This window comes from Mirounga leonina, unplaced genomic scaffold, assembly GCF_011800145.1.
Source record: "Mirounga leonina isolate KUSES-001 unplaced genomic scaffold, KU_Mleo_1.0 Mir_176, whole genome shotgun sequence".
In the NCBI taxonomy this organism is placed as follows: Eukaryota; Metazoa; Chordata; class Mammalia; order Carnivora; family Phocidae; genus Mirounga; species Mirounga leonina.
The window spans coordinates 59,086,286-59,108,971 of NW_023270454.1; the positions used below are offsets into that span (position 1 = coordinate 59,086,286).

The 22,686-nt window shown below is 36.7% G+C and overlaps 1 protein-coding gene across 6 annotated transcripts in view; it reads left to right on the forward strand.

The window, feature by feature from the left end:
- Window positions 1-22,686, forward strand: part of NUDT6 (nudix hydrolase 6) — a 31,444-nt gene that overhangs the window by 7,057 nt on the left and 1,701 nt on the right. For all 6 annotated transcript variants that reach the window (XM_035023126.1, XM_035023121.1, XM_035023122.1 and 3 more), the window contains 2 exons: window positions 1,484-1,539; window positions 19,516-19,570. In XM_035023126.1, coding sequence (XP_034879017.1) covers window positions 19,525-19,570 — 46 coding nt within the window. In that variant the 5' untranslated portion in view covers window positions 1,484-1,539; window positions 19,516-19,524. The remainder of the gene's footprint in view (window positions 1-1,483; window positions 1,540-19,515; window positions 19,571-22,686) is intronic.

Genomic DNA, 22,686 nt, shown 5'->3' on the forward strand with positions numbered 1-22,686 from the left:
TACATAGCATTGTCACCTCATGTTCTTTATAATTTGTTTTCTGTTTGTTTGTTACTTTCTCATACACACACCAGAATGTGAGCCCACTGAGGATAGGGGATTTTGTTTCGTTTACCACTATATCCCTAGCACCTAGAAAAATGCCTGACACATAACAGGGCTCAAATATAGAGAACCCATATGTATTATATATAAGAACTCACTTACTATTGAAAGGGTATGTAGAAAATATCTTTTTAACAATATTTCCTCACATTATGTAAATATAAATATTTTTAAATTATAGCATTTAAAGGACTTAATACAAATCATTAAGGTGTCACTTATATTTTTGACCCAGGATTGTCAAAAAACAAATAAACCTTATTTATTTGGGTCCCTAACGTCTAGCCAAATGCATAGTGTGCTTGGCAGTGTGTATATTGAATGTATAAATAAAAGGATTAGAACTTAGGACATATATAAAATAAACAATTATCCCAAAGCAATGTATTGGTATGTTATAAAGTCATACGCACATGCGGTAAAAAAAAAAAAAAAGTAGGTGGCTTCAGTGAGATCCTGAACTGAATATTGAGATATTTGAGAGTTAGATCATCAGAGGCATAGCCCATGTTCTATATACATAGTGATTCAAGGAATAAAAATGAGAATGGAAAAGTCACTTCATTTATTCAATAAATATTTTTAAGCACTTAAGATTTGACATTAAAATAAATGCTACAGAAGGATAGAAAGATTAATTTATTTAACAATGTACCATCAGGAATAGATGATCTAGAGAAGAAGCTTATGCAGCTGATTATCCTACAACTTAGCATGTGCTAGAAACTTTTTTTTTTTTTTTTTAAGAGGAGGTCAGCCGGCAAGGAGCTAAGTAAGGCCTGTGCAGAAGTCTCTGGAGCCAGGGAGAACAACAGATGGGCCCACGTGGGGCCTTCCCCTTGTGGGGATGGTTTTTCCTTTCCTTTTTCTTTCTTTCTTTACTTTTTTTTTTTTTTTAAGATAAAACGTTCAGGGGGATATCGGAGGGGGAGGCGAACCATGAGAGATGATGGACTCTGAAAAACAAACTGAGGGTTCTAGAGGGGAGGGGGGTGGGAGGATGGGTTAGCCGGGTGATGGTTATTAAAGAGGGCACGTTCTGCATGGAGCACTGGGTGTTAATGCACAAACAATGAATCATGGAACAGTACGTCAAAAACTAATGATGTAATGTATGATGATTAACATAACAATAAAAATATTTAAAAAAAAAAAAGAACCATCATTAGTATTCCCCAAGTTGTTAAAAGAACCTGAATAACTGAGCAGTCATTTTATTGCTGGAGAGATTTTAAAAGTGGTCAAGGATGAGGTGGTGCTTGAACTAGGCCTTCCAGGATGGGTACGATTTTGATGACCACAGATAGGCGTATGGAGGAGTCTAAGGTGAATGAAATTAATAATAATTCTCAATTACCTTTTACTTTTCCCCCAACAGGAGCTGTATTTGATGAAAATACTAGGAAAATATTGGTTGTACAAGATCGAAATAAAGTAAGTTGCTTCTGCTTTTAAAAAAAAATTTTTTTAATTTTAGTATAATTAACCTACAGTGTTGTATTAGTTTTAGGTATGCACTATAGTGATTCAGCAAGTCTGTATTTACTCAGTGCTCATCACAGTAAGTGTACTCTTAATTCCCTTCCTCTATTTCACCCATCCCTGCACTTACCTCCCCTCTGGTAACCACCAGTTTATTCTCTATAGTTAAAAGTCTGTTTTGTTTGCCTCTTTTTTTCTTTCATCATTTGTTTTGTTTAAGTTGCTTCTGCTTTGTAAATTGCTTTCTAAATTTTCAGTTCTCCCTAGAGAAAAATAAAATGCAGAAATTTTTATATGCTCAAGGAATTACAGAGAGAGATTTTAAAAGTTCTTTCTAAGCAGTTATGAATTATTAGGATATTTATTTAATTCAAAAAGTACCTATGGAGGCTTTGAAAATGTCAGGATAACCTCATGTTGCTCGCTATTATATTATGGCTACAGAAAAATTATAAATGGCTATATTTAGGTGGGAAGACAACTGTGTTTCTCACAGACTGTCAAGATATTCTCCATTCATTCAGCATTCATTAAGCTCCCATTCTGAGCCAAGTGCTGAGAATACAAAGGTTGTTAAAACAGCTGACCTTTCAAGTTTTTACTTCTTTGGATCTCTCTTACAGCCCTATGGACTTTTCCTAGAGCTTATCATTACTCATATTGTGACTTAATAAGTCTTTATTTTAAACTTCCCTTGTTTAATTCATTGTGTGGCTCTATGTCCTGATTGGGAACAATGAGATAGTAGTTAGAGAACAATTTTTTTTTAAAGTTTTGCTATAAGGGAAGAAGATAAATGCAGTAGTAATGAGGGTATTTGAGATTAATAGATGAATTTTTAACAACAGATACTAATGCAAGTTTATAACTGAATGGAAATATTTGGTAGGGAAGGAGAAACTTATAATGAAGGAATGAGAAAGACAAATGCAGAAGAGTAATAGATTAAAAAAGGTAAAAGGATAAAAATCCAAAGCAGGAATGGAAGGACTGGCTGTGAAAGAGGGAGGGACAGTTATTTTCATTCTTAAAAGAGGAAAAACAAAAAATAAGATTTGTGGAGATATACAGATTTAGTGATGGGACAACATGGGAGCTCCTACTGAGCACTTCCATTTCCCTCAAAGAAATAGCAGGAAGAGTCACCAACTGAGAAAGATGGGAGAGGAGAGGTTATTTATAGATGTGAGGATAGAAGAGAAGGTATGAAATACTCATCTCAGAAAATGAAGGCAACTAGGGAAGTATAGTAAGATTGACAAATGGTGTTATATGTCCTCTTAGATTTGTGGGTATTATTGAAAATGAGAGGAATCAAAAAGAGTTCTGTGACTTTCTCAAAGAATTTTCAGCTGCTCAGGCACAAAAAAGGGCAAATACTCAGGTTTAACTAAATTAGAATTTTTCCTGGGTAAGTATAATGGAGAAAAGAATTAACTATGTTTGTGTAGGGGTAATTACATTGATAAACCATAAAATTTTTTTATTATTAACATACAGTGTATTATTTTTTCAGGGGTACAGGTCTGTGATTCATCAGTCTTACACAATACACGGTGCTTACCACAACACATACCCTCTCCAATGTCCATCACCCAGCCACCTCATCCCTCCCACCCCCCTCCATTCCAGCAACCCTCAGTTTGTTTCCTGAGATTAAGAGTCTCTTATGGTTTGTCTCCCTCTCTGGTTTCATCTTGTTTCACTTTTTCCTCTCTTCTCCTATGATCCTCTGCTTTGTTTCTCAAATTCCACATATCAGTGGGATCGTATGATAATTGTCTTTCTCTGACTTATTTCTCTTAGCATAATACCTTCTAGTTCCATCCACGTCATTGCAAATGGCAAGATTTCATTTTTTGATGGCTGCATAATATTCCATTGTATGTATATATACATATATATATATATATACACCACATATTCTTTATCCATTCATCCATCAGTGGGTATCTGGGTTCTTCTCATATTTTGGCTATTGTGGACATTGCTGCTATAAACACTGGGGTGCATGTGCCCCTTTGAATCACTATGTTTGTATCCTTTGGGTAAATACCTAGTAGTGCACTTATTGGGTCATAGGGTAGCTTTATTTTTAACTTTTTGAGGAACCTCCATACTGATTTCCAGAGTGGCTGCACCAGTTTATATTCCCACCAGCAATGCAAGAGGGTTCCACTTTCTCCATATCCTTGCCAACATCTGTTGTTTCCTGACTTTTTTATTTTAGCCATTCTGACCTATGTGAGGTGGTATCTCACTGTGGTTTTGACTTGTATTTCCCTGATGCCAAGTGATGTTGAGTATTTTTCCCATGTGTCTTTTGGCCATTTGGATGTCTTCTTTAGAGAAATCTCTGTGCATGTCTTCTGCACATTTCTTGACTGGATTTTTTGTTTTGGCGTGTTGATAAGTTCTTTAGAGATTTTGGATGGTAGCCCTTTATCTGGTATTTCATTTGCAAATATCTTCTCCCATTCCATAGGTTGCCTTTTAGTTTTGTTGACTGTTTCCTTTGCTGTGCAAAAGCTTTTATCTTGATGAAGTCCCCAAAATAGTTTGTTTCTCTTGCCTTAGGAGACGAGACGTGTCTAGCAAGAAGTTGCTACTGCCTGTGTTCTCCTCTAGGATTTTGATGGATTCCTGTCTCATAGGTCTTTCATCCATTTTGAGTCTATTTTTGTGGATGGTGTAAGGAAATGGTCCAGTTTCATTCTTCTACATGTGGCTCTCCAGTTTTCCCAACACCATTTGTTGAAGAGACTTTTTTTCCATTGGATATTCTTTCCTGCTTTGTCAAAAATTAGTTGACCATAGAGTTGAGGGTCCATTTCTGGGTTCTCTATTCTGTTCCATTGATCAATGTGTCTATTTTTGTGCCAGTACCATACTGTCTTGATGATTACAGCTTTGCAATACAGCTTGAAGTCTGGAATTGTGATGCCTCCAACTTTGGTTTTCTTTTTCAATATTCCTTTGGCTATTCAGAGTCTTTTCTGGTTCCATAGAAATTTTAGGATTATTTGTTCCAGCTCTATGAGAAACGCTGATTGTATTTTGATGGGGATTGCATTGAATGTGTAGATTGTATGGTGGAGAGTTTTTATCAAGAAAAGATGCTGTATTTTGTCAGATGCTTTTTCTGCATCTGTTGAGAGGATCATATGGTTCTTGTCCTTTCTTTTATTAATGAAGTGTATCACATTGATTGATTTACGGATGTTGAACCACCCTTGCAGCCCAGGAATAAATCCCACTTGGGTTGTGGTGAATAATTCTTTTAATGCCCTGTTGGACCCTATAGCTAGTATCTTGGTGAGTATTTTGGCATCTATGTTCATCAGTGATATTGTTCTGTAATTCTCCTTTTTGATGGGGTCTTTGTCTGGTTTGGGGATCAAGGTAATGCTGGCCTCACAGAATGAGTTTGGAAGTTTTCCTTCCGTTTCTATTTTTTGGAACAGTTTCAGAGGAATAAGTATTAATTCTTCTTTAAATGTTTGGTAGGCCTCCACTTGGGGGCCTTCTGGCCCTGGACTCTTGTTTGTTGGGAGATTTTTGATTACTGATTCAATTTCTTTTCTGGTTATGGGTCTGTTCATATTTTCTATTTCTGTTTCAGTTTTGGTAGTTTATATGTTTCTAGGAATGCATCCATTTCTTCCAGATTGCCTAATTTGTTGACATATAATTGTTCATAATATTCTTTTATAATTGTTTGAATTTCTTCAGTGTTGGTTGTGATCTCTCCTCTTTCATGATTTTTTTTATTTGGGCCCTTTCTCTTTTCTTTTTGATAAGTCTGGCAAGGGGTCTATCAATCTTATTAATTCTTTCAAAGAATCAGCTCCTAGTTTCATTGATCTATTCTGCTATTTTTGATTTCTATATCATTGATTTCTGCTCTAATCTTTATTATTTCTCTTCTCCTGCCAGATTTAGGCTTTATTTGCTGTTCTTTTTCCAACTTCTTTAGGTGTAAGGTAGGGTGTGTATTTGAGACTTTTCTTGTTTCTTGATAAAGGCGTGCATTGCTATATACTTCCCTCTTAGGACCACCTTTGCTGCATCCCAAAAGTTCTGAACTGTCGTGTTTTTATTTTCATTTGTTTCCATGTATTTTTTTTAATTCTTCTCTAATTTTTTGGTTGACCCATTCATCCTTTAGTAGGATGCTCTCTAACCTCCATGTATTTGTGTTTCTTCCAAATTTTCTCTTGTGATTGAGTTCAAGTTTTAAAGCATTGTGGTCTAAAATATGCATGGTATAATCTCAGTCTTTTTATATGGTTTGAGACCTGATTTGTGACCCAGTATGTGATCTATTCTGTAGAATGTTCCATGTGCACTCAAGAAGAATGTGTATTCTATTGCTAATTTAGGATGGAATGCTCTGAATATATCTGAAGTCCATCTGGTCTGGTGTATCATTCAGAGCCCTTGTTTCCTTGTTGATTGTCTGCTTATGGTCTGTCTGTTGCTGTGAGTGGGGTGTTAAAGTCCCCTACTATTAATTGTATTATTATCAATGTGTTTCAAAGAATTTTGTTATTAATTGGTTTATATATTTGGCTGCTCTCAAATTAGGGGCATAAATATTCACAATTGTTAGATCTTGTTGTATGGACCCTTTTATTGTGATATGATGTCCTTCTTCATCTCTTATTGCAGTCTTTGGTTTAAAATCTGGTTTGTCTGATATAAGGATTGCCACTCCAGCTTCCTTTTGATGTCCAGTAGCATGATAAATGGTTGTCCACCCCCTCACTTTCAATCTGCAGGTGTCTTTGAGTCTAAAATGAATCTCTTGTAGACAGTATATTGAAGGGTCTTGTTTTTTTTTTAATCTAATCTGATACCTTATGTCTTTTGATTGGAGCATTTAGTCCATTTACATTCAGAGTAGTTACTGAAAGATATGAGTTTAGTGCCATTGTATTACCTGTAAAGTTGCTGTTTCTGTAGATTCTCTCTGTTCCTTTCTGGTCTTTGTTACCTTTGGGCTCTCTTTGCTCAAAGGATCCCCTTCAATGTTTCGTGCAGAGCTGATTGAGTGTTCATGAATTTCTTTAGTTTTTGTTTGTCCTGAAAACTCTTTATCTCTCTTTCTATTCCAAATGACAGCCTTGCTGGATAAAGTATTCTTTGCTGCATATTTTTTCCATTTAGCACGCTGAATATATCATGCCAGTCCTTTCTGGCCTGCCAGGTCTCAGTGGACAGGTCTGCTGCCAGCCTTATGTTTCCACCCTCGTAGGTTAAGGACCTCCTGTCCTGAGCTGCTTTCAGAATTTTCTCTTTATCTCTGAAATATGCAAGCATCACTATTATATGTAATGGTGTTGACCTATTTTTGTTAATATTTGAGGGGGGTTCTCTGTGCCTCCTGGACTTGAATGCCTGTTTCCTTCCCCAGACTAGGGAAGTTCTCAGCTGTAATTTGTTCAAACAACCTTCTGCCTCTCCTTCTCTCTCTCCATCTTCTGGGACCCCTATTATCTGGATATCATTTCTCTTTATGGTGTTGCTGATTTCTCCAAGTCTCCCTTCATGATCCAGTAGTTGTTTTTCTCTTTTTTCTTAGCTTCCTTATTTTCCATCATTTTGTCTTCTATATCACTGACTCTTCTGCCTCATTTATCTTCTGTGTTAGAACTTCCATTTGTGACTGCATCTCTGTAATAGCATTTTTAATTTTGGCCTGATAAGACTTTAATTGTGGGTTTATTTCTGGGTTTTCTACTCTATTCCATTAATATGTGTCTGTTTTTGTGCCAGTACCATACTGTTTTGATTACTACAGCTTTGTGTTATTACCTGTCTGGAATTGTGATGCATTCAGCTTTTGCTTTTCTTTTTCAAGATTTCTTTGGCTATTCAGGAGCCTTTGTGGTTCCATACACATTTTAGGATTATTTGTTCTAGTTCTGTGAAAAATGCTGTTCGTATTTTGATAGGGATTGCATTGAATCTGTAGATTACCTTGGGTGGTATGGACATTTTAATAATATTTGTTCTTCCAATCCATAAGCATGGAATGTCTTCCCATGTCTTTGTGTCATCTTCAATTTCTTTCATCAGTATTTTTTTAGATTTCAGAATACAGGTCTTTCACCTCTTTAGTTAGGTTTATTCCTAGGTATCTTATTATTTTGGGTGCAATTATTTTTTTTTAAGATTTTATTTATTTATTTTGACAGAGACAGCAAGAGAGGGAATACAAGCAGGGGGAGTGGGAGAGGGAGAAGCAGGCTTCCTGTTAAGCAGGGAGCCCGATGCAGAGCTCGATCCCAGGACCCCAGGATCATGACCTGAGCCAAAGACAGGCGCTTAACCGACTGAGCCAATCAGGTGCCCCTATTTTGGGTGCAGTTGTAAATGGGATTGTTTTCTTAATTTTACCTTCTGCTGATTTATTGTGTATTGAATTGTAACAGATTTCTGTACATTGATTTTTGTATCCTATGACTTTACTGCATTTGTTTATTCTAGCAGTTTTTTGGTGGAATGTTTAGGATTTTATATATATAGTATCATTATCTGCAAATAGTAGTTTCACTTCTTCCTTACAGATTTAGATGCCTTTTTTGGTTGTTGTTTGACTGCTGTGGCTAGGACTTCCAGTACTATGTTGAATAAAAGTGGTGAGTCATCCTTATCTTGTTCCTGACCTTAGGCAAAAGGCTCTCAGTTTTTCCTCATTAAGGATGATGTTAGCTGTGGGTTTTTCATATATGGCCTTATTATGTTGAGGTATGTTCCCTCTAACCTACTTTGTTGAGGGTTTTTATCATGAATGGATGTTGTACTTTGTTAAATGCTTTTTCTGTGTCTATTGAAATGATGATATGGTTCTTATCCCTATTTTTTTAAAGATTTACTTATTTAAAAAGAGTATGCACGCACACGAGCAGGGGGGAGTAGCAGGGGGAGGGGAGGGAGAGAATCTCAAAGCCAACTTCCCACTGAGTGCAGAGCCCAACTCGGGACTCGATCTCATGACCCTAAGATCATGATCTGAGCTGAAATCAAGAGTTGGATGCTCAACCAACTGAGACATCCAGGCACCCCATCATTTTTTTAATTAATGTGATGTATTATGTTAATTGATTTGTGAATGTTGAGCCATCCTGCACCCCAGGAATAAATCCCACTTGATCATGGTGAATGATTTTTTTTTCATGTATTCTAGATTCAGTTTGCTAGTATTTTGTTGAGGATTTTTGCTTCTATGTCCATCAGAATTATTAGCCTGTAGTTCTCTTTTTTAGGGCTATACCTGGTTTTGGTATCAGGGCGATGTTGGCCTCATAGAATGAATTTGGAAGTTTTCCTTCATTTTTTAATTTTTTGGACTAGTTTGAGAAGAATAGGTATTAACTTTTTAAATCTGGACCTAGACTGTTCTCTGTTGGGAGTTTTTTATTACTGATTCCATTTCTTTGCTGGTAATTTGTATGTTGAAATTTTCTATTTCTTCCTTTTTCTGTTTTGGTAGGTTATATGTTTTTAGGAATTTAATCATTTCTTCTAGATTATCCAGTTTGTTGGCATGTAGTTTTTCATAATATTCTTTTATGATTGTGTTTCTGTGGTGTTGGTTGTTATATCTCCTCTCTTATTTGTGATTTTATTTATTTGAGTCCTTTCTCTTTTTTTCTTGACACATCTGGTGAGAAGTTTATCAATTTATTATTTTTTTCAAAGAATCGGTTCCTGGTTTCATTGATCTGTTTTTTTAGTTTCTGTATCATTTATTTCTGCTCTAATCTTTATTATTGCTCTCCTGCTGGTTTTAGGTTTTGTTTCTTTTTTTTTTTTGTCCATGTGCTACTGGTTTATTTATTCATTTGAGCTTATCATTCCATTTCTGTCTTTCTAAGTGTTAATTAAAAATAGCAACAAAGTAATGTCTTCTTTTGGCTTAGGAGAACAAGAGGCTTCAACATTAATTCAGTAAACTAGGTTTTGTTTCTTGTTCTTTTTCTAGCTCCTTTACAGAAAGGTTAGGTTGTTTATTTGAGATTTTTCTTGCTTCTTGAGGTGGCCTATATTGCTATAAACTTCCCATTTAGAACCACGTTTGCTGCATCCAAAGCTTTTGAGCCATTATGTTTTCAATTTTATTTGTTTTCATTTACTTTTTTGTTCTTTTATTTCCTGGCTGACCCATTCATTGTTTAGTAGCCTGTTATTTAACCTCCATGTATATGTGGTCTTTCCAGAGTTTTTCTTGTGGTTGACTTGTAGTCTTGTAGCATTGTGGTCAGAAAAGACATATGGTATAACTTCGGTCTTTTTAAATTTGTTGAGGCTTATTTTGTGGCCTAATATGCGATCTGTTCTGTAGGATGTTCCATGTGCACTTGCAAAGAATGTGTATTCTTTTTTAGGATGGCATGTTCTGAGTATATCTGTTAAATCCATCTGGTCCAGGGTGTCATTCAAAGGCAATGTTTCCTTGTTGAGTTTCTGTTTAAATGATCTGTCCATTGATGTAAGTGAGGTGTTAAAGTCCCCTACCATTATTGTATTATTATTGAATAGTTCCTTTATATTTGTTATTAACTCTTTTATGTATTTGGGTGTCCCATGTTGGGGGAATAAATATTTTCAATCATTATATCTTCTTGTTGGATTGTCCCCTTTATTATCATATAATGTCATTCTTTGTTCTTGTTACAGTGTCTGTTTTAAAGTCTAATTGTCCAATATGAGTATTGCTACTCTGGCTTTCTTTTGACCTTCCCAATCTTTAATAATCTTTAAGCCTTTAAAGCCTTTAAAAACAGTCTGTAAGTCTTGACATACAATGAGAAAAGAAATAAATCAGGTAATTTCACCTCCTCACCTCCATCTCTTCGCCTTATGCATTGATGTCACAAATCTGGTCCACTCCTAAATGTTAGATTTGATGACATTAAATTTGTCAGTTAAGAAAAAGAATGAGTTTTAAATCATTTGGTATTTTGAGTTGAGGGTGGGACTAGAATAGTAGTATCTCTACAGATACAGGGATATTGTTAGAGGGGAAATGATGAATTCATTACAGAGAATATGAGGTGAAGTTGAAAGAGATGTTTAAGTGGGAATACCCAGACGTTTCTTCTCATTCCTCCTGATGAGTTACTGCGTACGAAAAAGGTGTGTGAGTTGAAGAGTACTAATTAATGAATTTCTTTTTACAATTTCTATCATCATGATCCACAGTACTTTAAAGCTCTGGGCAGTGGCTTTCATCTGCAGGAGTGGGTACAAGGAAGATACTGATATTCTGAGTCTAGGATTGCATGGCCTAGCCACTGGTCTCTTTTAAGAGGTTTAATTGGGGGGAACTTCCCACACAGCTGCAATTCTAGCTATTCTATGGAATTGTGCTCTGTAGAGTCATGCCATATAGCACAGTGCCACTCCAGGAAAAATAGGTACGTACCAAACATATGAAAGAGAGAACTGAGCACAATGTTCTAAAAACATAAAGGATAAAAGGAAAATAATTTTAGGCATCATCAGTATAAATAGTTGACAGGGATGAAGTAGAAAAATAGGAAGAGTAACACACACCAGTTGTCTTTCATAGGCCAAAGAGGTTGGAGGAGTTAAGACATGATAATAGTTGAATTGTCTAGATCTGAGTCAGTTCACCATTCTTTGAAATAAACTATTCGAAAGTGAGGACTCCTCTGATACCACTTTAGGAATGGAAGATAGGGGTGCCTGGGTGGCTCAGTTAAGCATCCAAATCTTGATTTTGGCTCAGGTCATGAGATTGAGCCCCGCATTGGGCTCCACACTGGGCATGGAGCCTGCTTAAGATTCTTTCTCTTCCTCTGCCCCTCCCCCAACTCACGCACGCACGTGTGTGCATGCATGCTCTCTCAATCTCTCTCAAAAAAAGGAATGGAAGATAAGCACCCAGAGAGCTTTTTGTCTGGTGCAGTTCATGGAGTGTGAATATGTGTATATCTTTTAGTGGAAAAGTTTGAACTTAGTTGTTTTAGAACATGTTAAACTTCAGTTGTGCCCCGAATTCTACACTTAGTAACTGAAGTTAACATTTTATAGGACATGGGGAACATAAGTTCTCTTATTCTCTGTACCTAAGTTACCTTTTGGAAGGAAGTTATATTATTAATTATGTAAACATACTCCATTTTGGTACAGGATGTATCATTTAGAGAAGAATAGGGTTCTGTATGTAGAGACATATACCTCTGATTCTTTATTCTAATTTTTTTACTTTGTATGTGTGTGTATGACATTTGAAAGCCAAATTATTATCAGCATCTGCCAACTTGGCCAGCCAAGGGATATTCAGTTGCAGCATAGCCATTCTAAGCTTGTTTCCCTGATAAAATAATTTCTTCCTTTCCTCTTCAACAATTTTCATCTCTTGTTTTTATTTAACAGCCAGACCAACATGATTGCTCCACTCTAAGCAGTTTTTCAGGGTTGGTTGAGCTATCAAATAAGAATCTATGTAGTTACTTGTTTATTAAAATATAGAAATTCATAAACAAACCTAGGTCAAATAATTTAAAAATTGGGTTGCAGTCAAAAAAAAAGAAAAGGAGGAGCTTCCCTGGCAGCTATGGCTGAACAGTCTTACCCCAAACCTATACAATGTGATGTTTTTTTGGGTGACTTATTTTTTTCCTTATAAAACCTGCCAAGACAAATGATTTAACAGGTTCAGTTTGTAGAAATCAGTTTCTATAGTGATATGTATTACAGCAGTTCAAAAGGAAAGAACTGAGTTGAGTTATACTTTTAAAACAGGGCAATAGTCAAAACTATGTACAGGCAGACCTCTTTTTATTGTGCTTTGCTTTATTGTATTGCCAGATATTGTGTTTTTTACAAATGGAAGGTTTATGGCAACCCTGCATCAAGCATCTGTCAGTGCCATTTGTCCAACAGCATTTGCTCACTTCGTGTCTCTTGTCACATTTTGGCAATTCTCACAATATTTCAAACTTTATCATTATTACTATATTTATTATGGTGATCTGTGATCAGTGATCTTTGATGTTATTACTGTAATTGTTTTGGGGCACCACACCCTGTGCCCATATAGGACCACAAACCTAATCGATGAATGTTGTGTGTGTTCTGACTGCTCCACCTCCCAGCCATTCCCCCCCTCCCCACCCCCGCCACCTCTCTGTCTCTCTCTCCCCTCGGGCCTTCCTATTCCCTGAGTCACAACAATCTTGAAATTAGGCTAATAACCCTGCAGTGGCCTCTAAATGTTCAAATGAAAGGAAATGTCACACATCTCTCACTTTAAATCAAAAGTTAGAAATGATTAAGCTTAGTAAGGCATGTTGAAACCCAAGACAGACTGAAAATTAGACCTCTGAAACAAAACAGTTAGCCAAGTTGTGAATGCTAAAGGAGTAGTCCTAAAAGGAAATTAAAAGTGCTATTCCAGTGAACACACAAATGATAAGAAAGTGAAATGGCCTTATTGCTGATATGGAGAAAGTTGGAGTGGTCTGGATAGAAGATCAAACCAGCCACAACATTCCCTTAAGCCAAAGTCTAATCCAGAGCAAAGCCTAACTTTCTTCAATTCTATGAGGGCTAAGAGAGGTGAGGAAGCTGCAGAAAAGTTTGAAGCTAGCGGAGGTTGATTCATGAGGATTAAGGAAAGAAGCCATCTCCACGACATAAAAGTCCAAGGTGAAGCAGCAAGTGCTGATGTAGAAGCTATAGCAAGTTCTCCAGAAGATCTAGCTAAGGAAATTCATGAAGGTGGCTCTAAAAAACAGGCTTTCAATGTAGATGAATCCTGATCTGGGCAAATTGAAAACCTTCCAATATAAGGCTTTTTCATCTACATTGAAAATCTGTTGTTTAGTGGAGCCTCAGAGGGAGTGAGCCGGCAAAGCAGAAATCGGTTAGAGGGGTCCCAGCTCCATCATCAGGAGGAGGAGCATGGAGGGTGGGTTTAGAGCTGAGAGAGAATAGCAGCATCAGCTTACTAGAAATGCACATTCTTGGGCCTCACTCCAGACCTGATGAATCAGAAATGCTGGGGATGCCACTCAGCAATTTGTGTTAAGCACCCTCAGGTGAGTCAGGTACAGGTCAAGTTTGAGAGCCAGTAAACTAAAACACTAGGCTTCCAATCTCTTCATTTGCTGATATTCACACTTCCTAATGATTGGTTCTTTAAGAATGAGAAAGTGCTACTTTTCAGAATCTAGCTGTGATCACCCTCTGCTTCCAGGAGGAATTCAAATTATATAAGACTTTGGTTTCTTTATGAATTAAGTAGGAATGACACTCCTACTTAGGGTTTTGACTTCTTTTTAAGTTATAAACAGAGTATCTTTTGAGCAATAAAATATAAAAACTGAGTATTTGTGTACAGTTCAGTGTTGTAATAAAAAGTATAAAGTGGGAGGTGCCTGGGTGGCTCACATGGTTAAGCGTCTGCCTTCGGCTTGGGTCGTGATCCCAGCATCCTGGGATCAAGCCCCATGTCAGGCTCCTGGCTCGGCAGGGAGTCTGCTTCTCCCTTTCCCTCTGCCTTCTCCCCCTGCTCATGCTCTCTCCCTCTGTACCTCTCGGTCTCAAATAACTAAATAAAATCCTTAAAAGAAAAAGAAATTGTAAAAAAAAAAAAAAAGGATAAAGTGAGACACTGAATCATATCTAATTTCTGTAATTGTGGTATTAGATGGAATTTAAGCATAAGTGATAGCTAACCATAAATAATAATTAGCATTATTTTCAGACATCTGAGCCAGTTTTTCTCCTTTCCATTAAGTACCTCATTTTCCCTAGGAATAGTATAAAGTGTTTCTTGTAGAGGAAAGTTTAACCCTCACCACAAGCATATGCATACTCTGAAATACAAATCCAAAAATGATACTTAAAACTCATCCTTTCTCCTTTCCTACCCATATATTCCATTCCTTTGTCCCTGCCATATGATTTTGAGAAATAAAAAGCTTAACAGTGGCTAAAGAACTGAGTTAACAGTAGGAACCTATTCATTCATTCACTAAAGATCACTGAGTTCTACATACACAATGTTGCAGGTTTTGTTCTAAGCACTAAGCAAACAGTGAACAAAGCAAAATTTCTACATCTGGAGCTTACATTCAAATAAGTAAGATACAAATAATAAGTGAATAAATGATATATAAATTGGTGGTAGGTGTTATTAAGAAAAATACACAGGGCACCTGGGTGGCTCAGTTGGTTAAGCGACTGCCTTCGGCTCAGGTCATGATCCTGGAGACCCTACCCCCTCTTGTGCTTTCTCTCTCTCTCTCTCATTCTCTCAAATAAATAAATAAATTCTTAAAAAAAAAAATACAGTGGTACATGGAGAAGGAGTGACTGGTCTTGTTATATTGTGCATTAATTTTTATATGTCCCATAGCCTAGCCCTCAATAAATTTTTGTTGAATGAACAAATGTATTAAGACATCTCTATAGTATCTTCTGTCTCATTGGTAACAGTGATAATACTGTAGCTAGTGAGAATTATCTAAACACAATGGCTGTGAATTCTGAAAAGTGAGAGTAGTAGCATTAAAGATTAGAAGAGTGAAAATAAAAATCAAATTTCTGGCATTCAACCAAATTAGAGTAAGGGAAGACTAAGAAAGTCAGATCATACAAGACAACCAAAAGGAAGAGGCTAGCAGGTCTGTACTCTTTTTCTTTTTTTTTTTTTTTTAAGACAGGTAATACTTTATTCAAATCCATCAGAGAAATGGACAACTTGGGTCTATAACAAGGCATTGTGTTTTAAAGCACAGGTCAGTAATTGTATATGAGAATATACACTGCTACATACAGATTAACTGATCAGAGCACAACTTTCCAATGCTCAAAACAGAATAAGCTTCCCTGTAAAAGCAGCACCTCTGTGTCATTAACTTTAATATTCCTCTCCTTCTTCACCCTCTCCTTCCAACAGAATCCACACCAACTTCCTCATAATCCTTCTCAAGGGCAGTCATGTCCTTGCAGGCCTCAGAAAACTCTCCTTCCTCCATCCCTCACCCACACCAGTGAACAAAGGCACTCTTGGCATACATCAGGTTATACCTGTGGTCCAGGTGATCCCAGGCCTTGGCAACAGCTGTGATGTTGCTCAGCATGCACACAGCTCACTGTACTTTAACCAGGTCTCCACCAGGTACCACAGTGGGAGGCTGATGATTAATGCCAACTTTGAAGCCAGTAGGGCACCAGTCCACACACTGGATGGTATGCTTGGTCTTGATGGTGGCAGTGGCAGCATTGACATCTTTGGGAACCATGTTGCCATGGTACAAAAGGCAGCAAGACATGTATTTACCATGGCGAGGGTCATATTTCACCATCTGGTTGACTGGCTCAAAGCACGCATTGGTAATCTGTGCAACAGAAAGCTGTTCATGGTAGGTTTTCTCAACAGAGATGACACGGGCATATCTGGCCAAGAAGTGGATACAGAGATAGGGCATCAGGTTGGTCTGGAGTTCTGTCAGATCTACATTCAGGGCTCCATCAAATCTGAGGGAAGCAGTGATGGAGGAAACAATTTGACTTATCAACCTGTTTAGGTTAGTGTAGGCTGGGCGTTCAATGTCAAGATTTCTCCAACAGATGATAGCCTTGTGAGGTTTCCCTTGTATGTTATTGTTTTCTCTTGCTTCTTGTAAAATTCTCTATCACTACTTTTGCCATTTTAATTACTGTGTATCTTGGTGTGGACCTCCTTAGATTGCTTTTGTTAGAAGTTCTCTGTGCCTCCTGGATCTGGATTTTTGTTCCCCAGATTCAGGAAGTTTTCAGCTATTATTTCTTCAAATAAATTCTCTGCCCCCGGTTCTCTCTTCTTCTGGGACTTCTATGTGAATGCTTATATGCTTGATGGTATCACTAAGTTCCCTGTTTTCATTTACTGTTACTACTTTTTCTCTCTCCTATTCAGCTTGACTGTTTTCCATTACTGTCCTCCAGGTTGCTTATCCATTCTTCTGCTTCCTCTAGTCTACCAGTTATTCCTTCTAGTGTATTTTTAATTTCAGTTATTGTGTTCATCTCTGATTGGTTCTTTCATACGTTTTCTATCTCTTGAGTGTCCCATTGAGGTCCTCCATTCTTTTCTCAAGTCCAGTGAGTATCTTTATGACCGTTACTTTAAATTCTCTATCATGCATATTTCTTACCTCTGTTTATTTAATTTCTTGCTGTGATTTTGAACTGTCCTTTCATTTGGAACATATTCCTCTGTCTTCTCATTTTGTCTGACTCCCTGTGTCTGAGTGTTTGGAAAGTCAGCTACGTCTCCTGCTCTTGAAAGTAGTGGCCTTATAAAGAAGAGGTCTTGGAGTGCCCTGTTCACCAGAACTTCAGGGTGTCTCTTACATGTATTGCATATGCCCTGCTGTTGTAACTGAGCTGCCTTTGCATTAGTCCAGTCATGGCTCTCTCCTCCCATTGTGGACAGGGTTTGGTCCCTATGTTGTTGTTGTGCCAGTCTGGGGCCACCTTGGGCTTGAGTTGAGTCAGAATCAGGCATTTGCCAGAGGTGTGGTAGCAATGAACTGCTGGGTACTTCTCCTTGTGTTATCTAGGTGGATGATGGAATGAGGTGAGCTTAGGGTCCTCCTATTCCACCATCTTCCCTAAAGTTGCTGTTATTATTATTTACATTGCTAAGCCCAGTTAATGGGAGTGTTTTTTTTAATTAACCCAAAATTATATGATTGTTTAATTTATGACAAAGGAGGCAAGAATATACAATGGGTAAAGACAGTCTCCTCAATAAATGGTGCTGGGGGGCGCCTGGGTGGCTCAGTTGGTCAAGCGACTGCCTTCGGCTCAGGTCATGATCCTGGAGTCCCGGGATCGAGTCCCGCATCGGGCTCCCTGCTCAGCGGGGAGTCTGCTTCTCCCTCTGACCCTCCCCCCTCTCATGCTCTATCTCATTCTCTCTCTCGAATAAATAAATAAAATCTTTAAAAAAAATAAAATAAAATAAAAAATAAATGGTGCTGGGAAAACTGGAGAACTACATGTAAAAGAATAAAATTGGACCACTTTTTAACACCATATACAAAAACTCAAAATGGATTAAAGACCTAAATGGGAAGGGGTGCCTGGGTGGCTCAGTCAGTTAAGCGTCCAACTCTTGAGTTCGGCTCAGGTTATTGTCTCAGGGTTGTGAGATTAGGCCCTGGGTCAGGCTCTATGCTCAGGGGTGTCTGCTGCTTTCCCTGTCCCTTCCCCTCTCCTGCCACCCCTCACCCCTGCCCCACACGCACAGACTCTTGCCCTCTCAAATAAATAAATCTTTAACAAAAAAAAAGACCTAAGTGGGAGTATATTTTAATAAATACTAAAAAAGGTGAGAAGATATACTCAACCCTCCACTGATCATATCTATCTGCAACATTAACCAGGTTTTTCAAACCACTTAACTTAAGCCTTGCTACCGACCACTTTGAACTAACTGCAGGCTCAAGCTTTCTGGAAGGGAGGAGAAAGCTTTTTTCAAATAAGCTCTTTAAACCTAAATGGTGCCAGAAAATACCACAAAGTACCATAAAAATATATAGTTAATCTTTCCATACCTATGTTTTATGAAATAATCAAAATCAAATTTTTGTAAGCTGTTTTCAATCCTTACATCTAGTATTTTCCCCCTTCTAATAAGTTCATAGTTTAATCAGCAATCTCTATTTATAGCCAAGTCTAGGTAAAGATTTTGAAAGTTGTTTTGGGGAAGCATTTCCTGCCCATTATAACATTTTTGTTAGAAGTAGAATTTATGGTGGTAAATCTAATATTGTATCAGGAAAAAGACTATAGAAACAACTTCTGGAACCATTTCAAAACAGAATCTCAAAGACAGTATATTAATGTAGAGATATACTTAAAGATAAATTTCTGCATTAATAAAATATGCTTTATAAATTAGTCTCAAGTCTGAGCCAGACAGGGAAGGGTGGAAAGCCTGAATTCTATACCCACATAATCAACAGTCTGGAAACTGGGAATCATGCTTTGGTCTCCAACTTAGCACAGTTGGGAAATGACATTCTTTATGAAGCACTCATCCAGGAAATGAGTGGGTCAAAAAGCACACCAGTAAAAGGTCCATAAACTTGTTTTATGAATGAAGTATAAAGTGTACTGGCTTCAAGCTGTAGCATGAGTACATCATAATTTTTCATTCTACAGTTTTTATCATGTTAATAGATATATATAACAGAATTGTAACAGGAAAAAATAATCATGTCAGCCATCAGAATATTGTCCCATGCCATTTCATATTTATAATTATTTTCCATATGTGCTCTCATTCTACGATCATATCTTCCCACCTGCCCCCCCCGGACCAAAAAATGAAATGATACACACACACACACACACACACACAAAACAATGCAAACTTAAACTAATCAAATTTATTCATACTACCCATGAAAAGCAATTGCATTTGTACATAAAATCATTAACACACAGAACAAGAGAAATCTGATTAGACACAATACAGAAAATAAATGTGAAAATTAAAAATAGCATACTCTAGTTATTAAATTTATACTGTACTTTCTACTTATTTATAGCAGCATCTGTAAGATTCCTCTATTTGTTAATAGTTAACTAGCAGCAAAATTTTTAAAATTACACAAATTCAGTAGATGTTTCCCTCCACTGCTTCATTCATACAGAATTTATCACATTAACCAAACAAAACCATTTCTTTTTCCTGAAGAAAAAGGTAGGAAAAGATTTCATAAGTAACCAGTTTCCGCCAAGAAGAAGAAAGGGGAAGGAAATTTGCATGCCATTACCAAAAGATAAATTCTCAACCCCTTGACCAATTATGGGGGATTTTGTGGAGTCTCTGTGTATGTGTTAGTGAATGAAGCTCTGTTAACTTTATTTTCTGACTTTATCTTGCAGTTGAAGAATATGTGGAAGTTTCCAGGGGGCCTGTCAGAGCCTGGAGAAGATATCGGTGTGGACACCTTCCATATTTTTAATTGGCTTGAAAATGTTCAGGAAATTTGTGTTTACTTTTTTTGTTCTATAGCTGAAAATAAGATTTTAAATTACCAAGTGAGAAATTTCAGAGAAGTTACTTCAGGGCTAATATAAAATTAGCAGTAAAACTTGTAATACTACAATTTATCCCACTAATATAAAAATACCACTAGGAGCGTGCCACCTATTCTGTTTAGGGTTGCTTCTAGATGAATTTGTTTGAAAATAAAAAGCTTTGCATATACATTAGTAAAGTTTAGCATTAAGGGCTATTTTGGGTATGACTAATACTGCTTCTGGAATTAAACTATAAGAAAACACAAATTCTTGACCATTTCACCACACAAGGATGAATAATAACTTTTTTAAATGAACCTCAAAATAAGTATTCATAAAGTCAGTTACAGAGCAGTAGTGACTTAATGCTCCTCTATAAAATTTTATCTACTATTTAAATAGTCAGGAAGCTGAATAGTATGAGACATAGTAAAATGTCTCATACAAGAAAGTCTCAAGTGAGAGTTCCCTAAAGCAACTTCCTGAGCTCAATATTTCAAACGGGGAAATGTGAAATAAGCTAAGAACTCTCCATGTTACTGAATTTACAGTAAATAGAAGAAAGAATAAAAACGTAGTTTTCCTACCTATTCCTGACCCTTGGCTGGGTCAAATGCAGTCTGCATCATAATAAATCAATAGATGCCTCATTTGCTATCAGTATTATTTCTCTATGATTTTTCTCCTCCATATGCATGTCCCCTGTTTAGCCAACATTTATATATAAAGGCAACTTCCTAAGTTATCTTTAAATATTTAAAAATGTATATATACTTGAAACTTGATTTTTTAAATGTTACACAGATTAAAATGCCCTATACACAGTACATAGTCAACTCCTAACAAGCCATAAGTAAATTTTCTACACTGAGATATATCCGTAGCAAATTTTGGCTTTTAGGTACTTACGGATTTTCTGCCTAGAGTCCATTGCTTGGGTCGTCTGTTGAAATCAAAGATTTTGTGGTGGTACAAGTGCTGAAAGAGAGGGCCATTTATTTTGGAACACCTAATTAATCTCACACTATCCTTATGTGATATATGAGAGTGTGTGAGAGCTAGTTAAATTTATGTCTTACACCCTTACCCAATCCATATGGGGCAAAAATCAAGCTACAGGAGGTATGTTTAGCTTCCTCTTCTGCATCTTGCCTTCTCAAATGAATTGACTTTTTCCTTTTGAGTTTTTAACAGATCTTGTGAATTTTCAATGTACTTATATTTTAATGCAAATGAAGAAGCACATTTCCAAGCCAAGTGTTCATAGTTTCAGGTTTAAGTGTACTCCAGAACTCTTCAAGTCCAGATTAAAAAAAAAAAAAAAAAAAAAGGAGTGAATTCTGAATTCAGTGTTTGTGGTTGGCACAACCGCCTCCCCCCGTTCAGCCATGAGGAGTTACAAGGAAAGCAGCAACTGTTATTCATCGTACTGCTTAGGAGTATTATTCATTAAAGCTTTGCCTTAGAACTGATAGAAGCCTGAAAGCAGCTAGAAGTGATAACTGACAAGAGAGTTCTGAAAGACTATGTTTGTCTATATTAGAGCATTTCTGTCTTACAACACAATAGATTATTCTTAGCGATGAAGTCTGTTACCCAATAATTATCAAAATTATTTTCTTTAAGCTCTGTATTTAGGAAAGTATGTAATATACTTCAGGAATACAGCCATCACAAATGTGCACACATTCATATCAGCTCTTAAGTAGTAAACACTAGTTAACTGAAAAACACATTTGTTTGGAATCCTTCATTCTTTGATAATACTAGGTAAATGAAGCACTATTGTCCATAGTGCTTAAAAAAATTAAGGGGGGGCATATACAAAGTAGAATGCAATCTTCAGGCTTTAATATAATACCCTAATAGTACGAAAGTATCTACAAGGTTAAAAAAGGAGAAATTGCCTTCCTAAAAAAATTTCATTACCATTGACAGGAAGAGAATCTCCTGCATGGACAAAGGACCATAAAGCAGTGGGGTCTGCTCAGAGCTCATCAGTGCACCAGAATCAGAGGGAAACGCCAGGAAAACCCACCTTCTGCACAATCTTTCCTATTTTATTTCAACCTAATCCTATTGTTAAATATTACAAAATAGAAATAAACTCCATTTCACTGTCCTGTAACTAAACAAAACACTGACATATTTAAACATACCTCTCAGCAAAAATAAAAACAAAACCCTCTCGGTTTTTCCCTATGTTCTTTAAGCATATAAAACAGTAAATGGTATTTCAGTTCAGCTTACAGTACATTAAAATAAAGGTACAACAGAATAAAGCAGTTTATCTGCATAAAAATTTTTTTTTTTTAATTCTTGGCGAAAAAGCCTTGGGGTAAAGATTTCCATCTTGAGGTGGAAGCAATCATTCATACCCTGGATGCAAAACCACTTATTTACCCATTCGATTTTTAGTCTAGTCAATGATATGCTGATTCAAGTTAAACTGATCAAACTACCAGGCAGTGCTGATTTCCAATCAACTGCTCAGGTGGACTGCTGAGTAGGGTAGATCAACTCACTAGTCTGTCCTGTGCCTCCATGATACATAAAAAGGCTAGACTCCGAATGAAATGCCAAACTCTGGATTAGTGGCACTAAGAGTTTAACAGAACCCCATGGTTATTTTTCAAAGCGTTGAAAGAATAAAAATAAACATTTAAACAATAGTTAAGTGAAATCAGCAAATGATGTCTAAAATTTAAGACTAATGCCAAATCTGTAACAAATTAACGTATTCCAAGCTGAAAGTTTGGTTTTTTTTATTAAGGAAGATTTTCCTTTTACTCAAAAATTCTTTTATGTTTTTAGTTTAAAACAGTAAGTTCTAACCATGTTTAATCTATGGCAAATCTCAAGGGAAGGGGAAGTCAGCATGTAATTCAAAATGGCAGACAAATGTCTTATAGTTTAGAACATTTTGCTTTTCCTGTGCATATTTCCAGAGCTGTTTCTTGGGGTGGGGGGGGGGGGAGAACCCACAAGCATATGTAGGCAATTAAGACCGTCTACAGTCAGAATATGTGGAAA